General features: G+C 40.4%; 1 protein-coding gene across 3 annotated transcripts in view; it reads left to right on the plus strand.

Annotated features, from left to right (window-relative positions):
* pik3ap1 (phosphoinositide-3-kinase adaptor protein 1) overlaps positions 1 to 22,816 on the plus strand; it is a 157,839-nt gene that overhangs the window by 90,608 nt on the left and 44,415 nt on the right. For all 3 annotated transcript variants that reach the window (XM_051923423.1, XM_051923424.1, XM_028795999.2), the window contains exons 7-11: positions 850 to 1,046; positions 1,847 to 2,033; positions 10,013 to 10,090; positions 13,925 to 14,140; positions 18,976 to 19,038. In XM_051923423.1, the coding sequence (XP_051779383.1) occupies positions 850 to 1,046; positions 1,847 to 2,033; positions 10,013 to 10,090; positions 13,925 to 14,140; positions 18,976 to 19,038 (741 nt within the window). The remainder of the gene's footprint in view (positions 1 to 849; positions 1,047 to 1,846; positions 2,034 to 10,012; positions 10,091 to 13,924; positions 14,141 to 18,975; positions 19,039 to 22,816) is intronic.

Genomic DNA, 22,816 nt, shown 5'->3' on the forward strand with positions numbered 1-22,816 from the left:
GACCACCGGGGCGCATACTGCCACCCTAACCTGACAGAGACAGGCACAGAGCCCAAATTCAACACAGCACACGTTTATTTTCAGCTGGGGAAACACTTCTTCTTCACTCCCCGAAGTATAGCACACTTTAAAGCACAGTCAACACTCTTCTTTTCTTTCCTTTCATTCCTGTCTCTTGCCACCTTCCCCCCTTCCTCCTCCTCCTCCTCCTCCTCCAGCAAGCTTCGTCCTTCTTCCTCTCGACTCTGGTTCTCTGAATGGAGTGAGGCAGCTCCTTTTAAGCTGGTCCTGGGAGTGTTTCAGGTGGCTCATTAATCAGACCTGCAATCACTCCCAGGTGTGGTGAAAGCCTGAAGTAGGGCTCTGCAGCTGCCCCTGGCAGCCCCCACGGAACCCAACTCCTCACATGCCAAACTCCAACTCTCCATGTGCCCTAAGGGAATCCGTGGTGCCACAGCTACCCAGGAGGGCTGCCCTCTAATGCCCCAGGGTAGGTAGTGCCTTGCAGATGCCCTCTGCCCATATCCTTCCATGCAGCTGGCGTCCCGACCAGGTAATGGCCGTGGCTGCCCATCAGTCTTATATATGTGTTTATTAACTGTATTTTTGAGCTAAGTGCTACATCAGACTTCTTATAACATGAATTACTTGTGTGTTAATGGAAGATGGAAATCAGTTACTTTTTTTGAGAGTTGTGATACTAAAGTTGAGTGTAGTTTTAATAATCTTACTATTGCAATCAGCATACATTTATTATATTATATAGTAGGTAATGGGGTAGTATTAAACAAGGGAAATTGATCTAAATACTAACATTTCCTTACACCAGAAACATTTTAAATTTCACAGTTGAAAGAAATGAAGAACTGCCAACACTGCTTCATTTTTCGGCAAAGTATGGCCTCAAGAGTCTGACAGCCCTCCTGCTACAGTGCCCTGGAGCAATTCAGGCCTATAGTGTGGCAAACAAGTATGGTGAATACCCAAACAGCATTGCAGAGAAGAATGGTTATAAGGATCTGCGGCAGTTCATGGACGAGTACGTGGTAGGTAAAGTGTCATATGCAACCGTGTTTAGCTTATTTTGATTGTACTTTTCAGTTTAGAATAAAATTGTGTGCTTTATCTTGGACAGTGTGGAGGAAATGCTCTGTATATTTTTATAGACTATACTGAAAGACCCTTAGTCACTCTCATTAGCCTGTTTAACAACCTAAACCACTTCCTTTCTCACCCCATCTCTCAGCTCAAATGCATAATCACCATTCAGCTCATTTAATTGAGTTTTCCTACTCTAAATGTATGTTTTTTATAAGAATGAAGGGCTTCTGTTTAACACAGCCCATGCTCAAGTGCTCCTTTTCTTAAAGTATACAGTTAGTGGAATGATTATTTTAGCAAGACACAAGTGATCTCCATTCTAAGTACATTATACAGTATCTGATTATTAATGTAAGGCCCACATTTATAAGAAGAGTAAGAGACGTTTTCTACCACAGGCATTAGGACTACTTTTAATGCCACTTTTGGAAACAAAGACATGCAGGTTAGGTGCATTGACAATTGTCCCTACTGTGTGCTTGGTGTGTGTGTGTGTGTGCGCACTCTGCGGTGGGCTGGTACCCTGCCCAGGGTTTGTTTCCTGCCTTGCACCCTGTGTTGGCTGGATGGATGGCTGTGTGAAGCAACCTGGTCAGATGGCTTTTGGAATTTTTTAATTCTGTTCCACTGCAGCATTTGTGATACTTAGGGCTCAGGCACATCATTAATCAGATGAGAAGCAAACAGGCTTTGAGAGTGAATAAGAAACAAGGGGCCTAATTCATTATAATTTGTCAATTTACAGGAGACAGCTGATATGCTTAAGTCTCACATTAAAGAAGCTATGAATGAAGGAGAAGAAGATGAAGTATATGAGACAATGTCCAAAGTATCTACAGATATTCTAATGAAATACTCCCTGAATCCTGGCTCAAATGAGGAAATCTATGAGTCAATGATGAAACTAAATTCCAATGATGTGGAGGATATATGTACGTATGCATATCTGTTTTACACAGTTTTTTAAATATCTTATGATTCTTTTATAAGGCAGCAAGATACAGCTAGGTCCATAAATATTTGGACAGAGACAACTTTTTTCTAATTTTGGTTCTGTACATTACCACAATGAATTTTAAATGAAACAACTCAGATGCAGTTGAAGTGCAGACTTTCAGCTTTAATTCAGTGGGGTGAACAAAACGACTGCATAAAAATGTGAGGCAACTAAAGCATTTTGTGAACACAATCCCTTCATTTCAGGGGCTCAAAAGTAATTGGACAAATTAAATAACTGGAAATAAAATGTTCATTTCTAATACTTGGTTGAAAACCCTTTGCTGACAATGACAGCCTGAAGTCTTGAACTCATGTACATCACCAGATGCTGGGTTTCCTCCTTTTTAATGCTCTGCCAGGCCTTTACTGCAGCGGCTTTCAGTTGCTGTTTGTTTGTGGGCCTTTCTGTCTGAAGTTTAGTCTTCAACAAGTGAAATGCATGCTCAATTGGGTTAAGATCAGGTGACTGACTTGGCCATTCAAGAATTTTCCCCTTCTTTGCTTTAATAAACTCCCGGGTTGCTTTGGCTGTATGTTTTGCGTCATTGTCCATCTGTATCATGAAACGCCCCTCAATGAATTTGACTGCATTTAGCTGGATTTGAGCTGACAGGATGTTTCTGAACACCTCAGAATTCATTCGGCTGCTTCTGTCCTGGGTCACATCATCAATAAACACTAGTGTCCCAGTGCCACTGGCAGCCATGCACGCCCAAGCCATCACACTGCCTCCACCGTGTTTTACAGATGATGTGGTATGCTTTGGATAATGAGCTGTTCCACGCCTTCTCCATACTTTTTTCTTGCCATCATTCTGGTAGAGGTTGATCTTGGTTTCATCTGTCCAATGAATGTTTTTCCAGAACTGTGCTGGCTTTTTTAGATGTTCTTTAGCAAAGTCCGATCTAGCCTTTCTATTCTTGAGGCTTATGAGTGGCTTGCATCTTGCAGTGCACCCTCTGTATTTACTTTCATGCGGTCTTCTCTTTGTGGTAGACTTGGATATCGATACGCCTACCCCCTGGAGAGTGTTGCTCACTTGGTTGGCTGTTGTGAAGGGGTTTCTCTTCACCATGGAAATGATTCTGCGATCATCCACCACTGTTGTCATCTGTGGACGTCCAGGTCATTTTGCATTGCTGAATTCACCAGTGCTTGCTCTCTTTCTCAGGATGTACCAAACTGTAGATTTTGCCACTCGTAATATTGTAGCAATTTCTCGGATGGGTTTTTCTGTTTTCACAGCTTAAGGATGGCTTCTTTCACCTGCATGGAGAGCTCCTTTGACCGCATGTTGTCTGTTCACAGCAAAATCTTCCACATGCAAGCACCACACCTCAAATCAACTCCAGGCCTTTTATCTGCTTAATTGATAAGGACATAACGACGGACTTGCCCACACCTGCCCATGAAATAGCCTTTGAGTCAATTGTCCAATTACTTTTGAGCCCCTGAAATGAAGGGATTGTATTAAAAACTGCTTTAGTTGCCTTACATTTTTATGCAATCGTTTTGTTCACCCCACTGAATTAAAGCTGAAAGTCTGCACTTCAACTGCATCTGAGTTGTTTCATTTAAAATTCATTGTGGTAATGTACAGAACCAAAATTAGAAAAAAGTTGTCTCTGTCCAAATATTTATGGACCTAACTGTATTTCAGATTTACCAAGTGTGACAAGTAATTCACTCCAGACATCATAAAGGTTTGGGGTAGCCACCCGTATATTTTATCCTGGCAACAAAAGTTTTAAATAATTGAACAGAGACGTTTACAAGACCAGAGCTGTCAGACTGGAGGTAACTGGTGGCTTTAAAGCCCGTAGAAGAAGTGACGTCATCCAAGGTCCCGGAAACTGGAAGTGACGTCATTCAAGGTGCCAGAACTGGAAGTGACGTCATCCAGTGTGCCGGAACATGGTGGGATTTCCCAGGAATGGTCTGCAAGGAACTAAGAAAGACAGTCAGCACATCCTGCCGCCCCCTGGTCCGATGTGGTGTTACAATTATTCAAGCCCTTTAGCTGCCTTCTATTCACAGGTTTGCATTTAAAATGGCAAACTTTTGTCCCCAGGCCTTTTTATATAGCTTTTATTTGAAAAAAAGTAGCATTCCATACAAACAAGACTTACTTTTACAGCAAAGAAAATAACATTATATATAATGAGTCAAATTTAACAACCCCCCCCCACACCCAACCCACGACAGAGAGTGGACAACCAACAGCAAGAACAAATCTTTAAAAACAACAAAGAAGGGAGAATGTCATTTCCCCCTGATATAAAAGCTTACTGATTTGATTTGTTTTCAAATTTTCAAATTTGTTGGGTTATAAATTGATCTGTTTGTATGGAATGATTACAATGAAAATTAATAAAATAAAAATATTAAAAAAAAAGAAAAAAAAAAAAAAAAAAAAAACTTACTGTAAAATCTTATTAATTAGATCTTGCCATATTTTAAAAGAGTTTTAAGCAGATCCTCTAAGTGAGAATTTAATTTTTTCCAATTTCAAACAGTTGTCACAAACTCGGCACAGAGTCATAGAAAGGTTTGGGGCAGCCACCCGTGTAATTGATTTCCTGGCTGCAAAAGAGTTTTTAAATGAATACTGCACTGATGTGCACACAACCGAGTCCAAGACAGAACTGAGGGAATAGGGAAAAGGTGCAGGCTTTTAAAGGGGAAGACAGGAAGTGAGATCACTGGGATTGGGCTCATGGTCTTCAGCCATTGGTTCAAGCCCGGACGTGACATCACAGGGGCCGGAGCAGGCGAGGTCTCCTTCCATAGGCTCGGTCCCAGAAGTGACGTCAAGAGAGCCAGGTGAGATCTCCCGTGAATGGTCTGCAGGAAAGGGAGAAAATGAGTCAGTGCACTCTGCCACATCCCGGCATGCCTCGGAACTGCCCTTACTCAAGCCCTTTAGCTGCCTCCCATGCGCACGTGTGTGACATAGTATACGCACTGACTTATAACAGGTAGACTAGGATTCTTCCACTTTGCAAGATAAGTCTATGTTCTAGTAGTGTGGTGTAGGCAATTGCAATCCATTTTTCCTTCTTCACTTTAAGCCCCTCTGGGAGTCCACCAAACACGGCTGTTAATGGCTTAGGAGTGATTATGACACCAAGGTTGTCTGATAGGCATTCAAAGATTTCTATCCAAAGTGATGTTAATTTGGTGCACGCCCAAAAAATGTGGCCCAGTGTGGCTGGAGCTCGATTACAACATTCACAGGTTGAATCTTGGCCTGGATACATTTTGGGAAATTTTAACCAAGATAAATGTGCTTGATAAAAGATTTTAAGTTGAATGCTTTGCACATATGGAGCTTGAGTGTATTCTATGCATGACTGCCTTCCACTCCTTTTGAGAGATGTTAAGTTAAAGATCCTTTCCCCACCATGCCCTGGGATCTTTGAAAGGAAGGGACGTTAAAATGTTTTTTTTATAAATTGTGGAGATGCTATCTGAGTCCTCAAGACTGATCAGTATATCTTCTGGAATAGAATTGGGTAGGAGGTGAGGAAAATTGGGCAGATTCCTCTTAGCGAAGCTTCTGATTTGAAAGAAGTGGAAAAATTGTGGTGATGGAAAGTTAAGGACTTTTAAAGTGTTTGCTCTTTAGTATATAAAATGGCCAGCATCAACAGGGCAATTTATTTGACGTGTTTCCATCTGAAAACAATTCCCATTAAAGCATGATGTGCCTGTTATTATCCAATGAAAGCACTTTCCTCATTCTGTTGTATTCTTTGCTCAAGGGTAACTACATCAGTACAGCATTAAAGTGATTAAAATTATAAAAATTGAAAATATATGGTTAAAAATCTCCAGCTTTTATCTCATCATGTGACAATAAGAAGGTTACCTTATACTAACTATGCAAAATGTTACAACATAACTATACATATAAGTGGCATACTTTAATTTAATTTTAATTTAAAATGTAGTATTTTAAACTTTAATTAAACTACTGCTTAGAAGTGAAGTAGGTGAATATTCAAGGATCCACCACCTACATCTCAAATGACCACAGATCTTCCACGTTAGTCATTTATGAAAACTTCTGAAAGAGTTACTTCAATTAAAATTTAAAGTGGCTATCAAAATTCTGCACACCTTTCCTGATGTAAAGGCTGAAATCAAAATGAACACTTTCAGTTTTGCTAACCACATTTTTTGTAAAGCAGACAGAAAACAAGGGAGAAAAAAAGCTTTTAATGCCTTGGTTGTATAAATATGCACTCATTTTATAATGGGGTTGTAACTGTCTTATTCCAAAGGTGATCTGCGTTGATGCTTATTTAAGTGTTTCTCATTACCTCTTAGTAAAATCAACTGTTCCACTAGCTTTTCCCTGAAATTTTCCTTTTTGCATAGTGCAGAAATAACCGCGGTGCAAAAAGGAGGTAACAGGAGCTGTATGTGAAGTTAAAGTTGAAGACATAGGAGAACAAGGGAGATGGGAAAGATTTTCAAATATTTTATCTGTATTATGGTATCCTGTGAAGACAGTCATTAAGAAGTGGAGAAACCTGACATCACAAGGACATTGCGGAGATCAGAACATCCCTACAGAATTGATGACCTAACATAGAGAGGAGGCTATCAAGAAAGTAACAACATCCATAAAGGAGCTGCAAGAATGAAAGAAAGCTTGTCACACTTTGCATATTAAAACCATTTTGCACATTCTGTACAGATATGAACTGTGAGGTTGAGTGAAAAAATGGAAGTCATTTGAAACAAAAAACATCAATACATTTCTCAAGAAGACATGTTTGGATAAATTTGATAACACTGATTCTGATCAAACTGTCTGGGAAAATGTTTTATGGTCTGTTGAGACCAAAGCCAACATAGCAATTCATCTATAGATTACAGTGCCAACTGTCAAGCATGGTGGTGGCAGCATCATGTTGTGGAACTGCTTATTGTCAGCAAGGACAGCGCTTCTCTTCAAGCTAGAGGGGGCTAAGATTAACTTCAAACATAGATATATTCTGGTGAAAAATCTGCTGCCCTCTGTCAGAAAGCTCAAGTTAAGAAATAGTATTACATTGCAAGATGATAATGATCCAAAGCGCATATATTAACAACTAGATGACCCCCCACCGTGGCTCTGCTCGCTCAGTAGTGAGACAGGACAAACTTTAAAAATCAATAAAAAAAAAAAGAGTAATAATGTTTATTGAGAAGGATTTACATTGATAGTTTTCATATCTGAGGGCCTCTTGATATATAGTACAATATTTTTGGTTTTGCTATCAGGGGCGAGAATGTAGCTGTGATCTGTTTGCCAAAAATGTAAAAATTTGCCAAGGTATCTCTGGCCAAGTGGATGGTAGGTACACTCCAACGTCAAATGTTGCCCTGTATCTGATCGTGTTCAGCTCTGACGGGAGAACGTCCCCCGTGTGGGGAGAAGAGCACATGGCCGTGATATCTCTGCCAATGAGCAGGTACCCTCTGCAGTGTTTCCCTTGAAAATAAGACAGGGTCTTATATTAATTTATCCTCCAAAAGATGCGCTAAGGGCTTATTTTCAGGGGATGTCTTGTTTTTCCATGAACAACAATCTACATTTATTATTGAACAAAAATCTACATTTCTCTCTATTATAAAAAAAAAATCTTGGAAGGCTTGGAAGGGGACGATACGTGATTTTCTTGGAAACAGTTTAACGACCCGCAAGACAAGGCAGTGAGATAAAAGGACAGCTGCTGCACAGGCTTTTAAATGATCGACACGCAGCGCAACAAGCAGAAGACACAGCTCGGCAGCAGCAGCAGCAAGACAGCAGCTGATCCGACCGCATCTCCTTAGTGTGCGTTCAGCCCCCCCCCATTCACAACACAAGCGGCAGAGATGCGAAGTGGCTGGCGCGCAGTGAGCCCCGGGGTGGTGAGCAAGTGAAGCAAGCCAGGGGCACAACCCCCTAGTATTCTTGAACAAAAATGTACATTTATTCAAATGCAGTCATGTGATCATTTTCTGGAACATCATCATAACTCTCCAAACCCCGAATTCCATTATGAATTTCTTGCGACTCCATTTCTTTTAGAACAATTGGCCCCAATCTCTCATGTCTAGCAATAGAGCTTTCCTTAAATGAGCACCTCTTGTCCATGTAGCCTGCTCGTAGTGCATTCGGATGTCCAACTTCTTCTCTTTACAGAAAGCAGTAAGATATTTGCCCTGGGACTCTTCCACAATTCCTTTCTTGTACTCGAAAGAATAGCTCTTTCTTTTTGCACTCATCTTGTCAGGGGGTCAAAATGCCAGTATTATTTCCGTAACTAGGGCTTATTTTCGGAGTAGAGCTTATATTACGAGCATCCTGAAAAATCATGTTAGGGCTTATTTTCGGGAAAACACTGTAAAACACACGTAGCTCTGATCTCTCTCGCTCAAAAATGTCAAACATTACTTTTTAACACCCTGTAGATGATAATGTCTGGTGAACAAACAGGTATGGCTAGCTAAGTGGAGGCATGGTATGCTCCAACACGTGGTGAAAGGTAGAGTGACTTGAACGGAGGCTGGCGCGTGAATGAGGAGAGTCCCGCCCAGCTCCCTACTCCTGAAGTCCCGCCTCCCCCTCCCCTCGGCCTACAGCCTGTCTCTCGGATTCGCGCAAATAAATTGGTGCTGCAAGCGGTGGGTTGGCACCCTGCCCAGGATTGTTTCCTGCCTTGTGCCCTGTGTTGGCTGGGATTGGCTCCAGCAGAACCCCGTGACCCTGTGTTCGGATTCAGCGGGTTGGAAAATGGATGGATGGATGATTGTGACCACAAGGAGGCACCACTGAGCCCCAAACCACTGACACAATTAGCACCCGACACAGTCACAGGTTCAAATAAACAGACAATCACAGCCCAAAGGATAGGCATCACAATTGACTAAAGTTTCTTTCCTCTCCTTCCACTCCTTCTGTGAGTTTCGTCCTCTGCCTCCCAATTCTGACTCATTGGTCAAAGTGAAGCAATGTCTTTTATCTTTGACCTGGGAGTACTAGGACATGATCCATTGGAAGCACTTCCGGGTCAGGGAGAAGTCCAACAAAGTATGGACCATATCTCACTGCAGCACCCCCTGGCGACACCCACAGAACCCAACAGGGCGGTACTCCGAGACTCCAACTCCCAACATCTCCTTTGGGTGTCCGTAAGGGACCTGAATGCCCCCTAGTGTATCATGGAATACAGTACCCACATACTGTTGACTCCCCTGGTCCTTCCACTCTGTCAGGTAAGGATTCCTGTTCCCATCTGGTCAGAAAGATTGTCCAGTCAAGGAATCGCCCTTTATGATGCCTATCCATCCCCTGTGGCACTCACTTGATTTAATTAAAGAAAAAGGTGTTCCCATTAGGTATTAGTTTATGTGAGTGTATACCTATAAAAACAAGGCGTTGAAAGATTTTTGCTTCCAATGTTCTGTCCCAAAATGATCAGTTTGCTTTGTTGGCTACAAGTTGTTTTTAAATGGTTAAACAGTGGATGACAAGACTTTTTTTTAATATCATCAAAAAAGCTGAAACTCCAATAAGAGTCTGTGAATATCTGATTTTTTTCACTAATTATTGTTGTTTTACATTTGGTTGATGCATTTAATTAAGGCAACAGAAAGATGAGTACTCAGTGCAATTTGTGATATTTTTTAATTGTATCTCACTTAGCTTAAATGACGTGTTTAGGATCATCCAGTTTGTTGGAAGTGATGATTAAACCAACAACCCTGTAGTTTAAAGTTTTGAGGCACTTCACTATGTTGCATGTACGTACAGTATATTCAAATGTATGCACTTCTGATTTGTCTTTATGTGTTACGTTTCTGTTGTCTGGCTTGATTTTTCATTACTGGTCAAATCAACTACTTCAAAGCAACGCTTTGTTTTCTGTTTCAGATGAAGACATGATGGAAGAAATCCCAGACCCCTTTTCCATGTCAACTCAAGAGTCCATCCTCCGGAAATTTCTGGAAGGTAAAGTGAACATATACGGTATAGAATTTATGGGTGAAGGCAAGCCATCGTTTTACTTTCACTGGCGAAGTATCTCTAGGAGAGATGTCAATATTAAAATCGTAAAGTTCATCCATCCATCCATTATCCAACCCACTATATCCTAACTACAGGGTTATGGGGGTCTGCTGAAGCCAATCCCAGCCAACACAGGGTGCAAGGCAGGAAACAAACCCCGGGCAGGGCGCCAGTCCACCACAGGGCACACACACACCAGGGACAATTTAGAATGCCTTTAGAATTTAGATGCCTTTGGATTGTGGGAGGAAACCGGAGTACCTGGAGGAAACCCACACAGACACAGGGAGTACATGCAAACTCCACGCAGGGAGGACCCCCAGGTCTCCTAACTGCGAGGCAGCAGCGCTACCCACTGCGCCACCATGCCGCCCAATAGTAAAGTTAAGTACAGTATTATATTCATGAAAGGACTATAATACATTCACTATCAAATGTCATTTTGCATATTTTTGTTTCATGAGTGTTGCCATTTTGGAATGTCTGGCCGATATGATACTGCGTGTTACAGTGTAAGTGGTACCCAGGCTGACAGAGCATCTTGCGAATTTAAAGATGTGCCAGCTTTGTTTAAAATTAAAGGAAGTTTCTTGAACAGCCAATTCAGTTTAGAAATGTAGGTTTGACTTTGTTGTGTTTTCAACCTTATTTTTAGCATTGTTCTGTGAACTAGGTTACCAAAACAAATTACCTAACAATTCTTAAAAGAAAACCAAATAAGATTTCTGCCACTCTTCTAAATTATACCTGTGAGAATTTTCTATGGAAAGTATGTGTCATTCATGGAACAATAAATTGATAAAAACAGCTAAGAAATTATTTAATGCAGAATTTATCAGTGTTGAGCTATTACAGAAATTGTCAGCCTAGATCGTGGGTGTTGAACTCCAGGCCTGGAGGGCCGCAGCGGCTGCAGGTTTTCATTCTAACTCTTTTCCTAATCAGTGACAAGTGATTAATTAAATTCTTTTCCCTTCATGTTTTTAAGGATTCAGTCCTATGAACTGGTCCTTTTCTTAATGAAATGACACCCAAGCACAAATGAGACATGAAACAGGCCAACAGATGACCAGCTAAATTGGGGCTTTAAACTCCATTTTCACTCCAACCTGTTTTTTAATGAGAAGCTGATTCTTGCTGTTAATTAAGCCCGTTATTTAATTCCATGGCTTGTTGCTGCTCTCCTTCTGCCACAGCAGACATTTCCAAAACTGTTGATTTTCCATTTTTTCTCAGAACATCGTCACAATGTTTTGGTGACCTGAGAGATCAACCTTACTGAGACCTTCACCTTCCTTTATTTTCAGATATTGTGTGATGGGCACGGGTGAGCTGGTCATGTGGCGGCTTGTTTTATGTCTCATTATTGTTTGGCTGCTAATTAAGGAAAAAGAAACAACTAAGGGGTCTGAGTCAAGCTAATTGAATCTAAGGCAAAAGAAGTTAATTAGCAGCAAAAACTGCTCACTAATTAAGAAGATGGTTAGAATGAAAACCTGCAGCCACTGCGGCCCTCCAGGCCTGGAGTTCGTCACCCCTGGCCTAAATTAAAGTAGGTTCACAATAAGGTAGTGATACAAAATAGCAAAAGTGTTATAGTATATTAAAGGCATACACCACCCAAAAATTATATGTTTCTTAATCAGTTACCAACTCCATATTGCTTGTAATAATGGCCAAGAAAAAATGCTACAACAGAGATAAGAGTTTCTGACACAAATGCCTAAACACCTATACAGGGTGAGTCAAAATTATATTAACACTAATGGTACTGCTATGTATTGGAAATGCCAACCTCGACACAGACAGGCACTAGAGGCGCAAATACCAAAAGCACACGTGATTTTATTTATTTAAAGTGTCCACCAGCCCAAACACACACTTTCCTTTCTGTTTCTCTGACATCTCTTTCTTCTTTACTTTTATTTCTCAGTCCTTCTCTCTATTTTGCCTGCACTCCTCCTCAGCCAGCTTTGTCCTCCTCCTCCTCCTCCTCATGACTCCTGCTCCAGGTGTAGTGTCTGCTGGCCCCTTATATAGGGCACCCGGAAGTGCTCCAGGTGTCTGATGATGTGTTTCTGGCAGCACTTCCAGGTATGGCAGAAGAGTTGCTCTCCAGAGCTCAGCAGTAATTGTAGCACCCCCTGGCAGTGCCCGCAGATCCCCACAAGGCTTTACCAAACTCCAACTCCCATGAAGCCCTGTGGGAGTCCGAGGCACCCCCCTGCGACCCAGGGGGGTTGCCATCTAACGTTCCAGGGGAGGTAATGCTCTGGCCACACTTGTTCCCTCGGTGCTCCCAGCATGCAGGCATACAAGCTGGGCAAGGGCCCCAGCCGTCCGCCACAGTATATACTTATATAAAATTTTTATGGACAATTTACATATGAAAAAGTTTGGGAACCCCTCTTAATTCTTTGGATTTTTGTTTATCATTGGCTGAGCTTTCAAAGTAGCAACTTCCTCTTAATATCTGACATGCCTTATGGAAACAGTAGTATTTCAGCAGTGACATGAAGTTTATTGGATTAACAGAAAATATGCAATATGCATCATAACAAAATTGGACAGGTGCATAAATTTGGGCACCCCAACAGAGATATGACATCAATACTTAGCTGAGCCTCTTTTTGCTAATATAACAGCCTCTAGACGCTGTCCTCCTATAGTCTTTGATGAGTGTCTGGATTCTGGATGGAGGTATTTCTGACCATTCTTCCATACAAAATCTCTCCAGTTCAGTTCAATTTGATGGCTGCCGAGCATGGACAGCCTGCTTCAAATCATCCCATAGATTTTCGATGATATTCAAGTCAGGGGACTGTGACGGCCATTCCAGAACGTTGTACTTCTCCCTCTGCATGAATGCCTTTGTAGATTTCAAACTGTGTTTTGGGTCATTGTCTTGTTGGAATATCCAACCCCTGTGTAACTTCAATTTTGTGACTGATGCTTGAACATCATCATGAAGAATTTGTTGATATTGGGTTGAATTCATCCGACCCTCGACTTTAACAAGGGCCCCAGTCCCTGAACTAGCCACACAGCCCCACAGCATGATGGAACCTCCACCAAATTTGACAGCAGGTAGCAGGTGTTTTTCTTGGAATGCGGTGTTCTTCTTTCACCATGTAAAGTGCTTTTTGTTTTGACCAAATAACTCAATTTTTGTCTCATCAGTCCAAAGCACTTTGTTCTATGCAGGTGAGAAGGGTTCCCAAACTTTTTCATATGATTGTATATGCCACATATGATACATGTGTTGAACATGATGGCGAACAGGTTGAGACATTCCTGTAAATCATCTTGCACGTATGAAGTATGTTTTGAGAATAAACTGTTTCTGCCATTCAAATGTTAACATAATTTTGACTTACCCTGTATTTTTTCTAAAATATTTATAAAATAAATTCCTGAAAATCCTCTTGTGCTCAACAGTGGAATGCACTGATGCTGATATACTAGAGGACTGTAAGAAGATCATTAGGAATGCAGTGTAGAGCACCAGTTTATACAATGCTTCAGATATATAAACATTAAGGAATAAAGGAAAAAATACAGAATGAAACCTTAATTCCATCATTTTGCCCTTCGTTAAATGGGCATTAACTATAGTGCTAGAATGTTTTGAGTTACGTTATTGTAAAACGAGTGAAATGTGAAGAATTTAAAATGTTATTTATACTGAAGCAAATGATTCTTTTTCTGTAGATCACTTACTTTTTCAGCAACTTTGTACAAATGTTATCTCTTAACATAATTCTTTGCCTTTAACAGGAAAATCAGAAAATGCAGATTCATTGGTAGAGGCAGAGAGCAGAACGTCAGATACAATGCAGGAAGATCCTTACAAACTGTGTTTTGAAGATGTATATGACACGGTGGAACAGGGCACTGAGTGCCGTGTGGAAATTACAAACAGGCCACCAGCCCCTATTCCCAGACCGTCAATCAGCCAGGATGTAGAAGAAAGAGAACCATACATTTCCAAAGGTAAAATAAAATATGATCTTGATAAGAATATGAATAAAAAAACAGTGGCAGATGTTTCTAAACTAGGCAAAATGGCAGATACATCTACAATCACCCAAATCATTACATTTGTGGCAGATGAAATTTAATTTAAATAAATGTATAGCATCACAGATTGGATGTGTAAATGTTAGATTTGAATATACAATGGTAGGTTTGAAACTTCAAAGTACGCCTTATAAGAAAGGGTGTGGAGTCAGAGATTACTCATCATTGTCTATGTCCTGACAGTGTATAGATGGGATTAATAAGGCTGCGAGAGTGTTAGATTATAGGGCACCCCAAAGTCGAAATATAAGTCAAGGAAAGTTATGCTTAAGCTGTATCGTGCATTAGTAAGGCCTGATCTTGAGTACTGTGTGCAGTTTTGATTCCCATATTATAAAAAAGACATAGCAGCACTGGAAAGTCTAAAGATGAGCTAATTCCAGTACTGTAAGGAGTGAGCTTTAAAGAAAGACTAAAGGAGCTGGATCAGCAAACAAAGATGAAGACGTAACATGATTGAAGTATTCAGAATTATGAAGGCAATTAGAATGATGGACCCTGTTATCATCAGGCTCTTGTTCCTGTTCATTATACTGTAGCTTCTCCTTGACCTCTAAAAGTTATATTGACCCTGTTTTAGGGGTGTGGCGGACGGCTGGGAATTTTGCCCGGCTGGGATGCCTGGAGAATGGAAGGACCGGGACAGAGGCAACATCTTTCCTGGGATGCAATAGGGCAGCCCCCCTAGATTACATCAGGGGGGTGGGGGAGGGGCCTGCACAATTCCAGAGCCCTGGACTGCAGCACTTCCCCCACACCAGGAAGTGCTACCGCAAGAGAATCCAGGCACACTGGGAGTGCTTCCAGGTGCCCATGCAGCACTTCCGCCACACCACGAAGTGCTGCAGGAAGACCATCAACGAGCACCTGGAGCACATCCAGGTACAATATAAAAGGGGCCGCCTCACTCTATCCAGGGAGTCAGAGTCGGGAGGCAGAGGACAGAGCTTGTGGGAGAGGAGAAGAGAAGAGAAGAGAAGAAGAAAGTACTGAGTAATTGTGGCTGTTTGGGGTCACTGTGTCAGGTGCTATGTTGTGTACTAAAAGAAGAAATTCAAACGTGTGTGTTTAGGACATGGGAGTCTGCATCTCTGTCTGTGGTACAGGCTGGAATCTCCACAGGGGTTTTAGAGGTCAAGGAGTCCCACATTCATATCTATTTTGGTGAATGATGCATTTTTAGCAATGTTGAAAATACGTTGTGTTCCGCCTTGATAACATTTTGCTTTCCTTATGTGCATCACCACGTTGAAGAGTATTTATTTACAGTTGCTATGCCATTACTAGGCAAAGTCAATCATAAGTGTGTGCTGCGCAACATATCCAGGTGAAGAGTATAAATGTTGAATTGTGCACTTCCCAGTTATTCTTGATTGGATTCAAGCCAGACTTTAAATAATTAATTCCTTTGTTGTTTCCAAATGTTTCTGGTTAACAAATCCTAGCTCTGCTGTTTGACTGCTGTTTAATGTTAACTTTGTGGCTCTGGTTACATGGGTGTTTATTGGTTTTCAAATTCCTGCCCACTCTATGATTTTCACCACACACGTTGTGCCTCAGTTGTTTTTTTGTGGTAATGGTTTTTAGTTATGATCCCCTAACTTGGTTACAAATGATCTCCTGGTTCATTTTATAATTTAATTCTGCTGCTATCCTGTGCAGTCAGCACAAATCCCAGCTGTAAAGTAAGCTCTTCAGCAAGAACACAGGGACACAGATGGGAATTTGTCCAAAGTAAATTTAACATAAACATTAAAAAGTTTTTCCTCACACATGAACAATAGATACACGGAATCAATAGTATGGCTTTGTAGGGCTTTGGGAGCCTTCAGTATTTATCTTGATGATACCTTAGAGACATAGGACTCGTTTATACTTGACGCTCAGAACGCGTACGCGCACGCATCATGGCTGCCACGCGTTCCCAGCATTCATTTGACTCGTCCTCTGAGCAGGTCCACAGAAATTAACGCAATGCGTGCGTGAGTTGCAGTACCAACAAAAAGTCAGGGGGCACAGTGTCATAAAAGTTGGAATGTGACATCAGAGTCTCTGTTTGCTATCTACATGTGACCGCGATGTGCGCGCTTCGATTTTTGATGAATGGTTCAATGTGGTGAGGCAAAATGGCGAAATACAGATAGATTCGTGGTGCTTTTATATTCAAGCGTTGAATATTCCCGATCATAATGATACGATACATTTTAAAAGTCTCACATACCATCTTCTGTGACGTCTTTTTTTCTGGGGCTTCCTCCTGACCTGACAGCAGCGGCGAACAAAAATAGATCAGCACACAGAACACATTAAATGAATGATATTCCAACTCTCTGCACATTTAGAATCCTTAGATTTATACCTGATATCACTTTCATGATGAAATGCTTTAAAGTATGTATGTTACATTTTACAGATAATGAATACTGTTAATAATTACACACATGGGGATGACCCGGTGGCAGAGTGGTAGCACTGCTGTCTCGCAGGGAGTCACGTCACTGGTATTCCCTGCCTGGAGTGTACATGTTTTTCTGCTCGGTTTCCACAGTGAGCTCCGGTTTCCTTCCAAAGATATGCAGATTTGGTGACACTAAACTGACGCTAGTGTATGTATGTGAGTGCTTGTATTCATCTTGAGATGAGCTGATGCCCCGTCCAGGAATTGTTTCTGCCTTGCGCCCAATGCTAGCTGGAATGGACACCTCCCTGGATTGATGGATTTAATCATAAAACATCCTTTTCAGAGATATTGCGGTAAGGTGTCATCAGAATTTAATGGGTGTTCCAGGCAATTCACAACACAGTGAAGCCGAACCTGTTCTCACCGTGATAATATCTCGCACTGCCACCTGGTGGATTCTTCCAGATTTACGTAAAGTATGCGCGCGAGTATAAACAGTAAAACGCTTGTGTAGCAGGAGCGTCCGCTGAAGCATGCGATGCGTCGCGTGAAGTATAAGCCTGGCCATAAGGTGGATAACATTGGTAAGGTTGCTGTACTTGAATGGCCTGTTCTCAAAATTATTCTAAACTTCAAAAATGAAGGTAAATTCCCCTTTAAACAGTATACTTAAGCATACTGTGTGCTAGTTAATCTTTGGTAAAGGCACCTACTAAGTAAAGAATAATTCTGTTAAAAATCAGGCCAGTTAAAATTAATACAGTTAGTCATCAGCTAACAAAGCCGGCTAATTTTACAAACCAAAGAGACAAAAAGCCATCAATGAAGATATCAAACTTGTTTTCTTAAGTAATCACAGATCATTATTACATTATCTCTTTGAAAGACAAAATGCACACAGCAGAGATATTTTAAATCAGACACTTCAAAATTTGAAATTCAATTAAACAATCTTACACCCAGCATCCTTAGGTACTAGAATTGATATACACAAAACTTTACAAAACTTGTTTTAGGTGATTGAAAATAATAGTTCCTAAACATTAAAAAATCAGACACACTTAATTTAATGTTTACTTCATAATGTTTTCTACACACTATGTTGACTAACATTTAGGCTTCAGTAGACCACGTCATTCCCCAACCAAAAACACTGAGCTGGACCTTAGAAGTATGGCTTCTGGCACAATGCCCTCTTGCAGTGCTTCACGTCACGATCTGTCATACCCTTTTGTGTTTACTACCAAGCTGGTGCAATTAGCTGTATTTTCCTTTGGATATCAATGTTCTGGCTCTTACCTGGTGATCCACAAATAATTGGGGTCATCAAGTATGGCTAAGAAGTTAGACTTCAAAGTATCAATCTACCTAGTAAAAGCTCTCCAGCGCGTGACTCTTAGTTCGTTTTTATTCCTGTAAGATTTGATGTACTGTAATGTAAGTTTACATTGACTTGTTCTTGAAAACTCAGTCCCCTTAATTGTTTCTCTTTCCTTAATTAGCAGCCAAACAGTAGTAAGATACAAAATGAGCCAAAACATGACCAGCAAACTGTGTCCATCACACATTATCTGAAAATAAAGAAAGATGAAGGTCTTAGGAATGCTGATCTGCTCAGGTCCCCAAATCATTTTAACAGAGCTCTTAGAAAAGAAAAAATCAACAATATTGGAAATGTCTGCTGTTGAGCAATGAGAGCAGCGACAAGCCACGGAATTAAAGAACGGGTTTAATTAACAACAATAGGTGGCACAGTGGTAGTGCTGCTGCTTTGCAGTAAGGAGACTGTGGAAGATTGTGGGTTCGCTTCCCAGTTCCTCCCTGTGTGGATAGCGCTTTGAGTACTGAGAAAAGCGCTATATAAATGTAATGAATTATTATTTATTATTATTAACAAGAATCAGCGCCTAAATAAGCAACCAATTGGAATGAAATTAGTTGGAGTTTAAGACCCTGACTTAGTTGGTCTGCTGGCTCACTCACGTCTCATTTTATGTCTGTTTGGGTGCCATTTAAGGAAAGAAATGAAGCAATTCAGAGGAACAAATCTTAACTAAACAAGTAAATTAACATTAATTCAAAGGAAGTTAATTAGCAGCAAAAACAGATCACTAATTAAGAAAAGGGTTACAATGAAAACCTGCAGCTGCTGTGGCACTCCAGGACCAGAGTTGGCGACCCCTGGTTTAAAGTAAACTAGAATAATGTTAACTATGAAGTGTAATGCACCAAATGAAGAATGACTGAATGACAAATAAACTTCATGAACAATTTTGTTAACTAATTATGCAGTCTCATTATAGCATTTGATTCTTCAGTACTTACACTACTGTTTTTTTTCTTCTAGTATTTTCTGCAAAGGAGGAAAAAAAAATTGATAGCCTTTACAGTCAAGCACTGCTAGCATCAGGTAAGTTTAAAAATGGTTTCTCACAATCACATCAGTCTGAAATTAAACCGAGCTCTGCAATCAAGAGGGACTTCATAAATGTTCTAAATGCTGCATATCGTTCTCAATTGTAAGAAGTTGTGATAAGAGGGAAACGTTACTGAAAGAATGTATGGACATGAATTAAATGAAGACTAGAGGTACACCCTCTATCAGTGAGTCTCTTTGTAGCACATATAGTTAAGAATACAGCTTGTTATATGACTTCTTATATTCTATTGTTCTACAAATTTTGACATTAATGTGCTTGTCATTGAAGACATCTAGTTATGCAGAATTCAGTTCTTTGCGTGTGTTTCATGCATGACAGACAGACACAGTAGTATCTTGGAGCTGCTTCTTGTTGCTGGCCAACACAGCATTGCTAAATGTCTCCAGCAGTTACATGTTGCTGTGACTCCACTGATATATTACCGTGCACCAAAGTCACACAGATATTTCTGGTGAGTTATAAAATCTAGTAACAGTCACATCAAGTTTTCAAGAACTACACACTTCTAAAATAAGTTGTTCATCTGCCTCATCCATAAAACAATATTTACTGAGTAAGCAGTTGCTTACATAGTTAGGGACAGGAATGTCAGAGTTACGATAAGTGTACATTTTCATTTACTTTCAGTTACTGTAACTACACATGACTTTGCTGATGTAAAATATTTGCTGAAGGAATCAATGCAGAGCCATATGTGCTGTATCAGTTTCTAAAGAAGGAGCTGGACAGTATGATATACTGTAGATACCACTGAAGATTTCAGGGCTTCATTCAACCAGTCAAAAGCATGTAACCCACAACCCTATTTGTGAATTTAACTGTCCCACTTTGTACTGTTTGCAAGTGTCCCAGACTGGAAGTGGTGTCCCTTCATGGTCTTAGCCTTCTTGGTTGTGTTGTTGTCTTGAGATGTTTGGTCCTGTCCTGGAAAGAGAGAAAAACACGCCTTTATGCATCTGGAGTTCCTTGTTTTTTTTGACATTGCCTAAACATGCTTGTTTGCTTGCCTGTCTTTTCTTTTTACACATTTTTCATGTGATACTTTAATCTAAGACAAATTAAAAATCACAAGTGCAGAGTTCAATTTTTCTGTATTTCTATCTACACATGTATGTCTTTATAGTCACATACTGAGTCTTTACAGTCTTTTAATTTACAATCCAGCCAAAGATTTAGCTACTAAAAGGCTACACTGCCTTCTTATTATTGTAAAAATATTAAACTTACCTGGAATATCATTTTAGAACTGTTTAGCCACCCTAGCTTTCTTATGCATTGCTGATTTATATTCTTCTTTTCTGCAAACCTTCAGGGCAAGTATTAAAAGGAGAAAAGCTGGTCCTTACAGCATTAAGAGCAGCAAAGCAAGAAGTCAGCCCATAAACGTCTTTATACGTTAGCCATGGACTATTACAAAAATATAGAAAGGCAAACCCTATGTTACTAATCAAGTTGTGGGTGACTCCTGACCAGTTTGTAGGGCTTATTTAGCATATAAGCTAAAGAATATCTTCTGGGGTGCTCCGTTTGGGGCCTTTTGTATTGAATGTGTACAATGAAAGAGACATTTGCTGCCTGGAAGCTTCATTAGGAGCTGGGAGTCTAATAGCAAAGGACATTTTGAAGATTATTCCGAGATAAGGTCTGTCTGGTAATACAGGGGGTCCTCGGGTTACAATGTCTTGACATACGAAGTTTCGAGTTTACAACGCCCACTCCCATAAAATCTTAAAAAAATTGAGACGTGAGAAGGAATAAAGATAAGGATTTTTTTACACTTATTTTTTCTGTACAGTGTACAGTACAGTATATTTATGTCCTTTTCCTTTTTCTGTGGCTTAGTTGTGTTTTTATGTTCTAGACCAGGGGTCCTCAATCACAGTCCTGGAGGGCCGCAGTGGCTGCAGGTTTTTGTTCTAACCCAGTTGCTTAATTAGAAAGCAATTCTTGCCAATAATTTAATTTCATGGTTTGTTAGTGCTTTAACTCTGTCAGGTATTTCTCATATCCTTTATTTTCTTCCTCTTTCTAAGGATATCATTCAAATGATTTGAAGGCTAAAATGGAGGAGTAATTCTCAGTCCTTCACTTTTTCTCTTCACAAGTATTTAATTAAACCCAATAGCACATAATAAATACACACAGGTGTAAATGGAAACAAACTAAATGGAGAAATGCTGGTCTCTTTTGTCATTTGCATGTTCTTGCTAATAAGGAGCACATAAAAACCAAGACTACAGCTGTTTAAGACTAAAATAAGCAATAAGGGCTCAAAGTCTTAACGAGTGAGACAACTAAAGTGAAGCAGAAGTGTCACTTGAGCAATAAGGGCTTCTTATTAAGCAATTGGGTTGGAGCAAAAACCTGCAGCCACTGTGGCCCTCCAGGACAGTGACTGAGGACTCCTGTTCTAGACTATGATTTTACAAATGTGTTAGGATAGGTAAGTGACTTAGGCTAGGGTGTGTTTCGACTTGCACCAAAATTCAGGTTACATCTCTGTTGTAGGAATGGAACTGTGTCGTAACCCAAGGGCCCCCTGTATTCTTGCAATTTGCTCAATGGAATATTCTTTTGTTAGCTTGCATTTTTCTATGCCTAAGCTATGCTTCCAGTTTTCAATCATCTGATTACTTTAAACAGGATGTTCTGTCACTATCCCATTGACACGTGTAATAAGAGTGAAGGTAATATCCATTCATGTCTTAGACTGGGCATTTCATTAATAGGTCCAGATAAGGGTCAGTATGATACTGTTAATGTATACTAATTAGGTACTGTATATCATAACTGAGGGATAGCCAGAACTAAAAGTGTTCACATTGTTCAAAGAAGTAGTAACTATGCCCCAAGAAAAGATGAGTACATAGAGCTAGTGAACCGTAACCTCTTTGTAAGTTTTCTTGTGACAAGTGTATTTGCATTTCATTATACCTTGTGATTTGTTTACAACTAAATTTGTCTTAATTCTATATATATATATATATATATATATATATATATATATATATATATATATATATATATATATATATATATATATATATTGTCGCAGTTTGAGGCCCTTATCGTCCTCTTGAACCCTCTGACTCGACTCCAGACACCAGGTAAAAGTCCAAATATTACTTTTATTTAGACAATAATGTGCACAAAGCACCCTCCACTCCATAATATTCATAAATCAATAAACAATACACTAATTAATCCTCCACACTCCCAGACACTTTGCCACCCTTCCTCCCAGCTCAGCTCAGTGTACTGGTTACCCAGAGTCCTTTATATAGTCCATGACCCGGAAGTGTTTCTCCCTTCTGTCCATGTGATCCTGAACACTTCCGGGACGGATAAAAAAGCTCTTTTCTTCAACCCGGAAGCACATCGTTGCCTCTTGTCATGTGATCATGACGCACCTCCGGGTTATAGGGCAAGTAAGAGTCCGGCAGCCTCCCCACAGCGACTCCTGGTGGTCCCCATGGTATCCAGCAGGGCTGTGCATATTAACTACAAAGTCCATGAGGCCCTGCTGGAATTCGGGGAACGTCCACGCTGTTGGGAGAGCTCCACCTGGTGGCCTGGGGATGAGGGCCGGAATATTTAGCCGGCCACCCGCCACAATATATATATATATTGTGAGAAGAAACACTCTACAGACATTATAAAGGTTTGGGGCAGCCACCTGTATATTATATCCTGGCTGCAGAAGTTTGAAATTATTGAACAGAGATGCTCACAAGACTGAGTCTAAAG

The sequence above is a fragment of the Erpetoichthys calabaricus genome, chromosome 2 (genome assembly GCF_900747795.2).
Source record: "Erpetoichthys calabaricus chromosome 2, fErpCal1.3, whole genome shotgun sequence".
NCBI lineage: Eukaryota > Metazoa > Chordata > Cladistia > Polypteriformes > Polypteridae > Erpetoichthys > Erpetoichthys calabaricus.